Source organism: Heterodontus francisci, chromosome 17 (genome assembly GCF_036365525.1).
Source record: "Heterodontus francisci isolate sHetFra1 chromosome 17, sHetFra1.hap1, whole genome shotgun sequence".
Classification (NCBI taxonomy): domain Eukaryota; kingdom Metazoa; phylum Chordata; class Chondrichthyes; order Heterodontiformes; family Heterodontidae; genus Heterodontus; species Heterodontus francisci.
This window is the reverse complement of record NC_090387.1, coordinates 85,865,121-85,879,678: the sequence shown is the minus strand read 5'-3', so window position 1 is coordinate 85,879,678 and position 14,558 is coordinate 85,865,121. Positions and strand designations below refer to the sequence as shown.

At 46.3% G+C, this 14,558-nt stretch overlaps 1 protein-coding gene across 1 annotated transcript in view; it reads left to right on the top strand.

Annotated features, from left to right (window-relative positions):
- The first annotated feature begins 1,915 nt into the window (after positions 1 to 1,915).
- Positions 1,916 to 14,558, top strand: part of pnp6 (purine nucleoside phosphorylase 6) — a 100,327-nt gene continuing 87,684 nt past the window's right edge. The window contains exon 1 of the mRNA XM_068049814.1: positions 1,916 to 2,045. Coding sequence (XP_067905915.1) covers positions 2,026 to 2,045 — 20 coding nt within the window. The 5' untranslated portion in view covers positions 1,916 to 2,025. The remainder of the gene's footprint in view (positions 2,046 to 14,558) is intronic.

Sequence of the window (14,558 nt, the reverse complement as noted above, 5' to 3'; positions counted from 1 at the left end):
CCTTGCTTGATGGTCCCTTGGGTGGTCCTGTTGCAGGTGTTGTACCTCTGCTCTGCATCTGTGTGTGGGTTCCTCCCAGGTGTCAGTAACCCTGCCCTCAGTGGGTAGCCCTCGTCTACACGGATCCATCCCTGCAGACAGGTGGAAGCCTGGAAAAGCTCTGGCACCTGGCACTGCCGAACTATGTAGGCTTCATGGCTGCTTCCTGGGATGTGCTTGCGGTGGTCACAGTCCAGTTGTACACTGAGCGAATGGAAGGCCTTCCTGTTGGTGAAGGCTGCTGGCTGGTCTGCGGGAGCCTTGGTGGCCATGTGTGTACAGACTATCACACCCTGCAGCTGGGGGAATCCAGCCTTGGCCCCGAATCTGATGCCCTCTCAGTTTAATTGTTTGGATGGGTGCAGTAGTGTACATAGTCACCCCCGGCCCTCTTGAACATGGCATCGGTGACCTCTTTGATGTGCTGATGTGCGGCAGACTGTGAGATCCCTCACATACCCCCAGTGGATCCCTGGAAGGATCCGGAGGGGTAGAAGTTCCATACCACAGTGGACCTTCTTCCCTCCCTGCTGCACCTCCTCCTCAACGGGGGCCCTGAAGCCAGGGTGAATGAGGCCCATGGCAGGTTGCCTCTCCCTGTGTGCAAGGCCTTCACAGTCAATTGTCCCCTTGCTCTTCTTCCCCTCAGTTGTCACCTTGGAGGAGGTGGCACTTGCCCCATGGAACACTGCTATGCCTCCCTCGCAGTGTGGGCACCTTTGCCTCCACTCCTCAGACTGATTCCCGATGCCTTCTCTCCCCCACTGTCCCGAGCAATCAATGCTGCCTCACCCGATGGATTCTCTTTGCAGCCACAACTGTGTTCCTGCCCCCTTTTCGTCTTCTTTAAGTAAACAAGTTTCCGAAGGCCTGGGGTTCCCGTCAGCTAAGTGTGAAACGGAGAATAAAATTGCTGTCAATTGGGCTCTTAACCATCTTAATGCACCTCCTGCTGTGTGAATTTGCAAAGACTGCCTTCCATGTCGGCTGCTGGCGGTTAAATTCAGTTGGGTCCTCACTTCTCCAAACTGGAATTTTCCGTACTGATTTTGTGCCTCAACACCTCCATTCCCATCCCCACAACATTCCCATAAAATTCAGCTGGACACGGACTAAAGGCTCGATTACTGGCGGTGTCCCGAAGGCAGAAATGCTGCTCACCAGACAGGGAATCAGTGACATTCCAGTGCAGACAGGCCTGAAAATAGCAGATTGGGAGTGGAAAATATTCGGAAACACCGGGCAGTGGAGGGCGACACCGGAAACAGTGCCGGTGTTCCCAACAGCAGCCACTGAGCTTAATCCCAGTCCGGGAAGAAAGAGCAGGGAGGTGCTGGGCTGTGAAGGCATTTTGCTGAAAATAATACAAAAGCAAAATGTTGCAGATGCTGGAAATCTGAAATAAAAGCCGAAAATGCTGGAAATACTCAGCAGGGCTGGCAGCATCTGTGGAGAGCGAAAAATAAAGTTCATATTTCAGGTCGACGACCTTTCATCAGTTCACAAACCTGAAACATTAATTCTGTTTCTCTCTCCACAGATGCTGCCAGATCTACTGAGTATTTCCAGCATTTCCTGTTTCGGTGTTGCTAAACCTTTCAGCTGCAGGGAAGCTAAAATCTTTCACATCACCAGCCAGCTCAGTGTTCTGTATATCAGACAGCCCCGATTACTGACCCAGTTGAAAAGGGGTCTTTCAACCAAAAATGTTTCATTTGAGATTTTATTGCAATCGACCAGGCAATGAGACTGACTTCATCCAGCTTTCGATCTCGTCAAACAGGAAAATTAATGGAATAATTTCAGTCCTTGACCCTGGTCTCTCCGCCCACCCCCCACTCCTCCCCCCTGACGTCAGGCTGAACTGGCTCATCCTCCTTTCACAGTAAAGGACCAGCTGTTTCTGGAAGGTGGGAGGGAGGAAGAGAGTCGATAATCAATAGGGAGCTGTACATCGGTCGGGCAGAGTTGGTACTGTCTGTAGCCATGGCTGAGGGAGATTGCAGGTAAGGAGGGCTGCGGCTGGCTGGGAGCTGACGGCTCAGCCGCTCATTTACACTTGTGTCAGTTTCGGTGCGCCATCCCCATGGAAACAAAAGGCTCGACGTTCCAGCCAGTGTATCAAATATGATTGCTTCAGGAGGAGGAGGAGCAGCTGAATCGGGAGCAGCATCCGTCCTGAGATAATACTGATGAGTGTCGCGATTGACCTTGATCAATCCGCATGCTAATCCGGGATTAAATGGATTAGGATGGGGAGCAGCGCGGGCAGTCAGTTTCAATCTGCACGCATCACATTTCCAAGACAAGTCTGTTGTTCCCGATGCAATGCTGGTGACTTCAGGGGCCTATTCAATAACAGTCTCTGGAGGTGAAGTGTTGCAACCAGTGGCAGTAATGAAGCTGGCTTGTCCCTCTCCACCTCTCTCCCCTCCCCCTCCCCTCTCCTCCACACCACCCCCCCCCCCCCCTCCCCCCCAGATTGTAAATAGCTTTGTCCCCAGCACTGATCCTTGTGGCACTAGTCACTAGTCACTGCCTGCCAACTTGAAAATGCCCCGTTTATACTTATTCTCTGCTTCCTGTCTGTTAACCAATCCTCCATCCATGCGAATATATTACTCCCAACTCCATGTGCCCTTATCTTATGATTAACTTTTATGTGGCTTTGGTGGGCATCCAATCTTTTCTAGTAGTCTGAAGAGACCACTTCTGCTGACCAGGTCAAAGGCTTTGGTGAGATCAATGAAAGCAACGTAGAGGGGCATCTGTTGTTCGCGGCATTTCTCCTGTAGCTGGCGAAGGGAGAACAGCATGTCAATGGTGGATCTCTCTGCTCGAAAGCCACACTGTGCCTCAGGGTAGACACGCTCAGCCAGCTTCTGGAGTCTGTTTAAAATGACTCATTCCCCACTATGCTGAGCAGGGAGATTCCACGGTAGTTGTTGCAGTCACCGCGTTCACCCTTGTTCTTATAGAGGGTGATGATATTGGCATCGCGCATGTCCACCAAAGCTACTAAGTATCATCACCTCATTCCATGATAATATGAAAGGCACAATTCAACATGGTGGCTCCTCATCAGACCCCTTTCCTATCCTGAGTGGCGTGAAACAGGGCTGTGTTCTTGCACCTACACTGTTTGGGATCTTCTTCCCACTCTCACATGCGTTCAAGTCTTCAGAAGAAGGAATTTTCGTCCACACAAGATCAGATGGCAGGTTGTTCAACCTTGCCCGTCTAAAAGCAAAGACCAAAGTACGGAAAGTCCTCATCAGGGAACTCCTCTTTGCTGACGATGCTGCTTTAACATCTCACACAGAAGAGGATCTGCAGAGACTTATCAACAGGATTGCGGCTGCCTGCAATGAATTTGGCCTAACCATCAGCCTCAAGAAAACGAACATCATGGGACAGGACGTCAGAAATGCTCCATCCATCAATATTGGCGACCACGCACTGGAAGTGGTTCAAGAGTTCACCTACCTAGGCCCAACTATCACCAGTAACCTGTCTCTCGATGCAGAAATCAACAAGCGCATGGGAAAGGCGTCCGCTGCTATGTCCAGACTGGCCAATAGGGTGTGGGAAAATGGCACACTGACTCGGAACACAAATGTTCGAGTGTATCAAGCCTATGTCCTCAGTACCTTGCTCTACGGCAGCGAGGCCTGGACAACGTATGTCAGCCAAGAGCGACGTCTCAACCCATTCCATCTTCGCTGCCTCTGGAGAATCCTTGGCATCAGGTGGCAGTATCTCCATATCTCCGTATCTCCAACACAGAAGTCCTCGAGGTGGCCAACATCCCCAGCATATACACCCTGCTGAGCCAGTGGGGTTTGAGATGGCTTAGCCATGTGAGCCGCATGGAAGATGGCAGGATTCCCAAGGACACATTGTACAGCGAGCTCGTCACTGGTATCAGACCCACTGGCTGTCCATGTCTCCGCTTTAAAGACGACTGCAAACGCGATATGAAATCCTGTGACATTGATCACAAGTTGTGGGAGTCAGTTGCCAGTGTTCGCCAGAGCTGGCGGACAGCCATAAAGTAGGGGCTAAAGTGTGGCGAGTCGAAGAGACCGAGCAGTTGGCAGGAAAAAAGACAGAAGCACAAGGGGAGAGCCAACTGTGTAACAGCCCTGACAACTAATTTTTTCTGCAGCACCTGTGGAAGAGTCTGTCACTCTAGAATTGGCCTTTATAGCCACTCCAGGCGTTGCTCCACAAACCACTGACCACCTCCAGGCGCTTACCCATTGTCTCTCGAGACAAGGAGGCCAAAGAAGAAAGAACATTTGTGGCACCTTGTCGAATGCCATTTGGAAATCCACATATACTGCATCTATTGGCACCCCTTTAACTCCCCTGCTTGTTAGATTCTCAAAAAACTTTATTAAATTTGTCCAATTTGATTTCCCTTTCTTAAAACCATGTTATGTTGACTCTGTTTGATCATACTATAATTTTCTAAGTGCATTGTTAAGACTTCCTTAATAATAGATGCAGTGTTTTCCTGATAACTGATGCAGACTACCTGGCCTGTAGTTTCCTGTTTTCCCTCTCCCTCCTTTCTTGAATAAACACATGAGGGAGAAAGGAAGAGAAGAATATGCTGTTCAGATGCAGTCAAGTAGGGAGGCTCGGTTGGTAGCACTTTCATCTCTGAGTCAGAAGGTTCTGGGTTCAGATATCAGTTCAATTGAGGGTGCTGTCTTTTGGATGTTTGAGATGTTAAACCGAGGCCTACTTAGGTGGTTATAAAAGATCCCATGATACTATTTTGAAGAAGAGCAGTGGAGGTATCCCTGGTGTCCTGGCCAATATTTATCTCTCAATCAACACTGTAAAAGCAGATTATCTGGTCATTTTGATTACTGAGACTAGCTTTTTAATGCCCAATTTATTATTTAAATTTAAATTGCCCAGCTCCTATGGTGAGATTTGGAACTCATGTGGTCTCAGGTCATTAATTTGAGCCACTAGTCCAGTAACATTACCACGATACCACCATCCCCATGTAGGCCATTAAGTGGATGTACAGTTGGTGGGACTGGAGTCACACAGGCCAGACCAAGTAAAAACAGCCATTTCCCTTCTCTTACTGAGCCGGTTTGATTTTAGTTTTTGTTTCAATTTTTGTTTCTGCCACCAAGGGTTAAATGGGGTTAAAGGTTGAAAAATCCTGAGGGCCTGAGAATCTACATCCCAGAGTATTCAAGGAAGTAGCCCTGGGAATAGTGGATGCATTGATGGTCATCTTCCAAAATTCTATAGACTCTGGAGCCGTTCCTACAGATTGGAGGGTGGCAAATGTAACCCCACTATTTAAAAAAGGAGGGAGAGAAAACACAGGGAATTACAGACCAGTGAGCCTTACATCAGTAGTGGGGAAATTGCTGGAGTCTATTATAAAGGATGTGATAGCAGAACACCTGGAAAGCATAAACGGGATTGGATAAAGTCAGCATGGGTTTACGAAAGGGAATCATACTTATCAAATCTACTGGAGTTTTTTGAGGATGTAACTAGTAGAATAGATAAGGGAGAACCAGTGGATGTGGTGTATTTGGATTTTCAGAAGGCTTTTGATGAAGTCAATACATATGAGGTTAGTGTGCAAAATTAAAGCACATGGAATTGGGGGTAATATACTGGCATGGATTGAGAATTGGTTGACAGATAGGAAACAGAAAGTAGGAATAAACGGGTCTTTTTCTGGGTGGCAGGCAGTGACTAGTGGGGTACTGCAGGGATCAGTGCTTGGGCCCCAGCTATTCACAATATATATTAATGACTTGGGTGAGGGAACTAAATGTAACATTTCTAAGTTTGCAGATGGCACAAAGCTGGGGTTCAGGGAGGAATGTGAGCTGTGAGGAGGATGCAAAGAGGCTCCATTGTTATTTGAGCAAGTTGGGTGAATGGCAAATGCATGGCAGATGCAGTATAACGTGGATAAATGTGAGGTTATCCACTTTGGTTGTAAAAACAGAAAGGCAGATTACTATCTGAATGGTGATAGATTGGAAAAGGGGGAGGTGCAACGAGACTTGGGTGTTCTTGTACACCAGCCGCTGAAAGCAAGCATTCAGGTGCAGTAAGCAGTTAGGAAGGAGAATGATATGTTGGCCTTCATTGCAAGAGGATTTGAGTACAGGAGCAAGGATGTCTTACTGCAGTTATACAGGGCCTTGGTGAGACCACATCTGGAGTATTGTGTGCAGTTTTGGTCTCCTTATCTGAGGAAGGATGTTCTTGCCACGGAGGGAGTGTAAAGAAGATTTACTAGGCTGATTCCTGGGATGGCAGGATTGATGTACGAGGAGAGATTGGGTCGACTAGGCCTATATTCACTAGAGTTTAGAAGAATGAGATGGGATCTCATAGAAACTGATAAAATTCTAACAGGACTAGACAGGCTAGATGCAAGGAGGATGTTCCTGATGTCTGGGGAGTCCAGAACCAGGGGACACAGTCTCAGGATACGGGATATGCCATTTAGAACCGAGATGAGAAATTTCTTCACTCAGAGGGTGGCAAACCTGTGGAATTCTCTACCGCAGAAGGCAGTGGAGGCCAAGTCATTAAATATATTCAAGAAGGAAATAGATATATTTCTTAATGCCAAAGTGTTCAAGGGATATGGGGAGAAAGCGGGAACAGGGTACTGAATTATACCATCAGCCATGATCTTTTTTGAATGGCGGAGCAGGCCCAATGGGCCGAATGGCCTACTCCTGCTCCTATTTTCTATGTTTCTATGTTTACCAGCACAAATGCCCAGATTTATTGTATTCAATTTCCCAACTTGCACTGATGGGATTTGAACTCACAACTTTAGGTGCCAAAATCAATAGGCTGTCATGATCATTGTCTCCTCTTAAACCTCTGTGCACCTGTTATTTGACTGAGGTTCCCCATTTAATACTTGTGAACGTACCCCGACAAAACAGAAAGATTTTTTGTGTCTCCGAGCAGACGGTGGAGTGTTTAATCACAATGTTCCAGCCATCATAAGTGTGGGAAAAGCTTAATGGACCAATTAGATTAGATTAGATTAGATTAGAGATACAGCACTGAAACAAGCCCTTCGGCCCACCGAGTCTGTGCCGAACATCAACCACCCATTTATACTAATCCTACACTAATCCCCTATTCCTACCAAACATCCCCACCTGTCCCTATATTTCCCTACCACCTACCTATACTAGTGACAATTTATAATGGCCAATTTACCTATCAACCTGCAAGTCTTTTGGCTTGTGGGAGGAAACCAGAGCACCCGGAGAAAACCCACGCACACACAGGGAGAACTTGCAAACTCCACACAGGCAGTACCCGGAATCGAACCCGGGTCCCTGGAGCTGTGAGGCTGCAGTGCTAACAACTGCGCCACTGTGATCTTTTCCTGTCCACTGATTTTGTATGTTTGTAGGTGTAACACGTTCTTGGGGAGAGGAGGAATAAGTATGGCCCCTGACCCCAAACAACCCGTCTCAACTGCTCGGTATTTCCAATAAGAGGATATCGATGAAGTCTTGCCATTCTGACTGCCACTCTTACAGAACAAGTTGGCATAATCTTAAAATTAGAGCTAGGCTGTACAGGGTTGTTATCAGGAACCACTGTTTCCACACAGAAGGTAGTGGAAATCTTGAACTGTCTACCCCTAAAACTGTTGAGTTTAGGTCAATTGCAAATTTCAAAACTGAGATTGATAATTTTATTCTTAGGCATATTAGGGGCTGTGGAACCAAGGTAGAGTTAAAATACGGACCAGCTAATTCTCATTGAACGGCAGAACAGGGGCTGAATGGCCTCCTTCTGTTCTAATGTTACTTCCTTCCTTCCTAAAAGTCTGTGTTGGCAAACCGGAGTTGTGGTGTGAAGCTTGTGACTATTTTTTCCTGTCTGGCACAGGGACCATCTCATCGCCTCTCTGTACCAACACAGACAGCGTCAATGTCGAGTGCACGTCTAGTCTCCTTCATACAGATGGCTGAACTCCATGGGGGCAGGAGGTGTTGCGAATGTAACTAATGATGTAATTCAGTTCCTTTTGTGGTGTTTATGTCTATGCATACACGACAGCAAAAGGCCAGCAGACACATATGTGTTCGCTTCAATCCTTTGGCAGATTTCAACCTGTTGCTCCAGATATCTCCTCCCCTTCCTCCTCAGAGACAAAAATAAACCAACCAATTCAGAGATGCACCTCTTCAACTAGACAATCAGCAGGCTCTTAATTTCCACAAACTGCTTGCAATCTACCTTTTTTTTTAGCTTTGTGGTTTATGAAGACTGTTGTAAATGTTGATGATTTCTGAGGCTTTATTACAGTGAATCAGACGAACCATTTCCTCTGCTCAGTGAACTGGTAACAGAAGGCATAAATTTAAGATCATGATAAAGTGTATGAAGGGTTACTACTGCACCAGGGTGAGATGGAGTAAGGTGGGAGGAGGCTCGTGTGGAGCATAAGTACCAGCATAGATCTGCTGGATCGAATAGCCTGTTTCTGCACTTAAAATACTAACTCATCCTATTTTTCAAATCCTGCCATGGATTCACCACTCACTATTTCTGTAACCTACAATCCTTTGAGATCTCTGCACTCCTCCAATTCTGGCCTCTTGCACATCCCGATTTTTCATTGCTCCACCATTAGCAGCCTGGCCTTCAGCTACCCTGGCCCTAAGCTCTGGAATTCACTTCTTACACCTCTCTACCTCTCTACTTCTCTTTCCTCCAAAAGGACACTCTCTAAAATCTACCTCTTCAAACAAACATTTGGTCATCTGTCCTAATGTATCCTTATGTGGCTTGGTGCCAGATGTTGTTTGATAATGTTCCTAAGCGCTTTGGGACATTTTTATTACATTAAAGGCACTATATAAAAACAAGGTGTGCTGTTCAGAAAGTTTTTGTTGAACAACCAGATTGTAAGCAGACACCCCACTGTGGATAGTTGAGTTAAAGCCAAGGATGGTGTCTGAATGGGGATTGTGAGATTGTGCAGTGTGATACAAAGAGAGTTGCTGAGAGAGTGTTGTAATTGTCTAATGTAATCTGTCTGCAGGTCTCAGTGACAGCAATGTGTCATCCAACATGTTATCGAAACTAGGGTTTAATTCTTCTGCAAATTTAATTTTTCAAGAGAGACAACAGACAGCTCAGAAACTGGAGAGCAAAGTGAAAAGCATTTTACAAATTCAACACTCCTTTACAGATATTATTCTCAGCTGTTTGTTTCAGCTACCAACCAAACTATGAACTGGCCCTATCCAATTCTATGTCTTTGCCTGAACAATTTCTCCAGAGTCTATCACCGCAGGGTTAGCACTAGTAGTGGGAGGAGATAAGGCAGGAACAGCTAATCCTATTAGCTGCATACCAGTGCCTGGTGGGATCTGCAGTTACTTCCACCTGAGGCAGCAGAGTAAACATGAACATGGACAAAAGCAGCCTGCTGCATCCATCACATGGTTTGCAATGAGTGCCCGAGTGCAATTAATGCACCTCTTCTCTTATCCTCTTCCCTTCTTCATCTTGCTTTTATTTCCCTTCATCTCTGATTGACTGACCTTTGAGATTTGAGGGCGTTTTTGTTGCTTTTACATAGAATTACAATGAATTCACAGCACAGAATCAGGCCATTGGGCCCAGCTGATTTATACCAGTGTTTATGCTCCACAGGAGCCTCCTCTCACTCCATCGACATACCTTTCTATTCCTTTCAACCTCATGTACTGATCAAGCTTCCCCTTGAATGCATCTGTTACGGCCAAATGGTGAGGGGTGGGGGTAGTTCCCACTGTTCACCTCCCAACTGACCGCAGCAAGTGTTTTTGTTATTAGGGTTTTAACCCCTTTGTGTTTTATTTGTCAAATAAACTGACAGCAACAGGTTTTCTTGTAGATTTAAAATGGAAGATTAATTATTTATTGAGCAATATTCATTCCTAAAATGGTTGCAACCACACCCACACACACGCGCACACACGCGCACACACACACGCACACACACACACGGATTCAATTGCACAGACACACAAGAAGAGATAGCAAGGAAAAGGGGTAAGTGGTTTGAAGTGAGGTAGATTTTTAGGGTTCATGGTAAACCTGTTGAATCTTCTTGGAGGTCAGTTCTTTTTTCAATGTTGCAAGCCTGGGTTTTGTAGATTTCTCTGGTAGCTGGATCTTCAGTCTAGAGATGGGAGAACACTTTCAGTTCTGTGCTACGCAAGTCGAAGTGTAGAATTCACAGCAGGACATCTTCTTTTGCTTTTGCTGGATTTCTCCCAGCTTTTAGCTGGGAAGGCTTTTGTGATGTTTATCCTCTCTCTCTCTCTCTCCAGAGAGCTACCTTTAAGGTCAAAATGGTCTCACATCTTGCCTCTGTTGGGAGACATAGATCTTCCTCCCTGTGGTGACCCACAGCGAAAACCCATGCGGTCACAGGGAGAACTTGCAAACTCCGCACTGGCAGTACCCAGAATTGAACCCGGGTCGCTGGAGCTGTGAGACTGCGGTGCTAACCACTGCGCCACTGTGCCACCCATAACTCTTCAATTTTGGTTTGTATATTTTCAATCACTGCACTTCATGTGAGTATAACAGCATCTATGTTTTTCATCTCAATCACTCCATGTGATAGCTGGTTCCACATTCCCCCCACTCTCTGGGTAAAGAAGACTTTATCACACCAGAGATTGCAATTGTATGACTGAGTGTCCCAGTTATAGAGTCAAAGAGTCATACAGCACAGAAACAGGCCCTTTGGCCCATCGTGCCTGTGCCGGCCATCAAGCACCTACCTATTCTAATCCCATTTTCCAGCACTTGGCCCGTAGCCTTGTATGCTATGGCGTTTCAAGTGCTCATCTAAATACTTCTTAGATGTTGTGATGGTTCCTGCCTCTACCACCTCTTCAGGCAGTGAGTTCCAGATTCCAACCAACCTCTGGGTGAAATTTGTTTTCCTCAAATCCCCTCTAAACCTCCTGCCCCTTACCTTAAATCTCAGCCCCCTAGTTATTGACCCCTCCTCTAACGGAAAAAGTTTCTTCCTATCTAATCTAGCAATGCCCCTCATAATTTTGTATACCTCAATCATGTCCCCCCTCAGCCTTCTCTGCTCTAAGGAAAACAACCCTAGCCTTTTCAGTCTCCCTTTATAGCTGAAATGCTCCAGCCCAGGCAACATCCTGGTGAATCTCCTCTGCACCCTCTCCAGTGCAATCACATTCTTCCCATAGTGTGGCGACCAGAACTGTACACAGTACTCCAGCTGTGGCCTAATTAGTATTTTATACAGCTCCATCATAACCTCCCTGCTCTTATATTCTATGCCTCGACTAATAAAGGCAAGTATCCCATATGCCTTCCTAACCACCTTATCTACCTGTGCTGCTGCCTTCAGTGATCTATGGACAAGTACACCAAGGTCCCTCTGACCCTCTGTACTTCCTAGGGTCCTACCACCCATTGTATATTCCCTTGCCTTGTTAGTGCTCCCAAAATGCATCACCTCACACCTCTCAGGATTAAACTCCATTTGCCACAGCTCCGCCCATCTTACCAGCCCATCTATATCGTCCTGTAATCTAAGGCTTTCTTCCTCACTATTTATGACACCAACAATTTTCGTGTCATCCGTGAACTTACTGATCATACCTCCAATATTCACATCTAAATCATTAATGTACACTACAAACAGCAAGAGTCCCAGCACCGATCCCTGTGGTATACCACTGGTCACAGGCTTCCACTCGCAAAAACAACCCTAGACCATCACCCTCTGCCTCCTGCCACTAAGCCAATTTTGGATCCAATTTGCCAAATTGCCCTGCATCCCATGGGCTCTTACCTTCTTAACCAATCTCCCATGCGGGACCTTATCAAAAGCCTTACTGAAGTTCATGTAGACTACATCAACTGCTTTACCCTCATCTACACATCTAGTCACCTCCTCGAAAAATTCAATCAAGTTCGTTAGACACAATCTCCCCCTGACAAAACCATGCTGACTATCCCTGATTAATCCCTGCCTCTCCAAGTGGAGATTAATCCTGTCCCTCAGATTTTTTTCCAATAGTTTCCCAACCACTGATGTTAGACTCACTGGCCTGTAATTACTTGGTTTATCCTTGCTACCCTTCTTGAATAATGGTACCACATTTACTGTCCTCTAGTCCTTTGGCACCTCTCCTGTGGCCAGAGAGGATCTGAAAATTTGTGTCAAGCCCCTGCTACCTCCTCCCTTGCCTCACATAACAGCCTGGGATACATCTCATCTGGGCCTGGGGATTTATCCACTTTTAAGCCCAATTAAACAGCTAATACTTCCTCCCTTTCAATACTAATATGTTCACGTCTATCCACAATCTACACCTACATCATCCTTCTCCATAGTGAACACAGATGAAAAGTAAAACCTCACCTATATCCTCCGGCTCCACACACACATTGTCACTTTGGTCCCTAATGGGCCCTACTCTTTCCCTGGTTATCCTCTTGCCCTTAATATACTTATAAAATGCCTTAGGATTTTCCTTTATCTTGCCAGCCAGTGTTTTTTCATGCCCCCTCTTTGCTCTCCTAATTACTTTTTTAAATACCCCCCTACACTTTTATAATCCTCGAGGGCTTCCGTTGTTTTCAGCACTGAATCTGCCATAAGACTCCTTTGTTTTCCTGATCCAATCCTCTATATCCCTTGACATCCAGGGTTCCCTGGACATGTTGGTCCTACCCTTCACCTTAATGGGTACATGTTGGCTCTGAATTCTCACTATTTCCTCTTTGGCTCCCACTTGTCTGATGTGGACTTTCCCACAAGTAGCTGCTCCCAGTCCACTTTGGCCAGATCCTGTTTTATCAAATTGAAATCGGCCTTCCCCCAATTCAGTACCTTTATTTCTGGTCCGTCTTTGCCCTTTTCCATAACTACCTTAAATCTTAGAGTTATGGTCACTATCCCCAAAATGCTCCCCCACTGACATTTCTACCACTTGTCCAGCTTCATTCCCTCGGATTAGGTCCGGTACTGCCCCTTCTCTTGTAGGACTTTCTATGTACTGGCTCAAAAAGCTCTACTGTATGCATTTTAAGAATTCTACCCCCTTTAAGCCTTTTGCGCTAAGACTATCCCAGTTGATGTTAGAGAAGTTGAAATCCCCTACTATTATTACCCTATTATTTTTACACCTCTCTGAGATTTGCCTACATATCTGCTCCTCTATCTCTCCCTGACTGTTTGGAGGCCTGTAGTACACTCCCAGCTAAGTGATTGCCCCATTTTTATTTTTAAGTTCTACCCATATGGCCTCATTAGAGGAACCTTCGAAGATATCATCCCTCCTTACTGCAGTAATTGACTCCTTGATCAACAGTGCAATGCCACCTCCTCTTTTACCCCCTCCCCTGTCATGCCTGAAGATTCTATACCCTGGAATATTAAGCTGCCAGTCCTGCCCCTTCCTCTGTGATAGCAATAATATCATAATCCCACGTGCTAATCAATGCCCTCAATTCATCTGCCTTACTAGTAAGACACCTTGCATTAAAGTATATGCAATCCAGCCTTGCATTTTTCACTTGTGCCTTAACAGGTGGATATTTGCTCTGCCTTCCAGACTGACTCTGTTTCTCTTTTATATTTGACTGTGCATCACCCCCTACTGTACCTCCACTCTATATCCCATTCCCCTGCCAAATCAGTTTAAACCCCCCTCCCAACAGCACTAGCAAACCTCCCAGCAAGGATGTTGGGCCTGTTCCGGTTCAGGTGCAACTGGTCCAACCTGTACAGGTCCCACCGTTGCAAAAACAGTCCCAGTGATCCAGGAAACTAAAGCCCTCCCTTCTGCACCATCTCCTCAGCCATGCATTCATCTGCTCTATCCTCCAAGTCCTATACTCACCAGCATGTGACACCGGGAGTAATCTAGACATTACAATCTTTGAGGTACTGCTTTTTAATCTGCTCCCTAGCTCCCTAAATTCTTGTTGCAGGACCTCATCCCTCTTTCTACCTATGTCATTGGTACCAATGTGTACCACGACCTCTGACTGTACACCCTCCCCCTTCAGAATGTCCTGCAGCTGCTCTGTGACATCCTTGACCCTACACCAGGGAAGCAACGTACCATCCTGGAGTTACGTTTGCGGCCACAGAAACGCCTATCTGTACCCCTTACGATAGAATCCCCTATTGCTATAGCTCTCCCACTCCTTTTCTTCCCCTCCTGTGCAGCAGAGCCACCCGTGGTGCCACAGACTTGACTCTTGCTGCATTTCCCTGAGAAGCTATCTCCCCCAACAGTATCCAAAGTGGAAAATCTGTTAGAAAGGGAGATGGACCCAGGGGACTCCTGCACTACCTGCCTAGTTCTTCTACTCTGTCTGGCAGTCACCCATTCCCTTTCTGTCTGAGCAGTCTTTACCTGCGGTGTGACCACCTCCCTGTACATCCTATTCACAGGGAGAGAGATTTTCTGCCTGAACCCTTA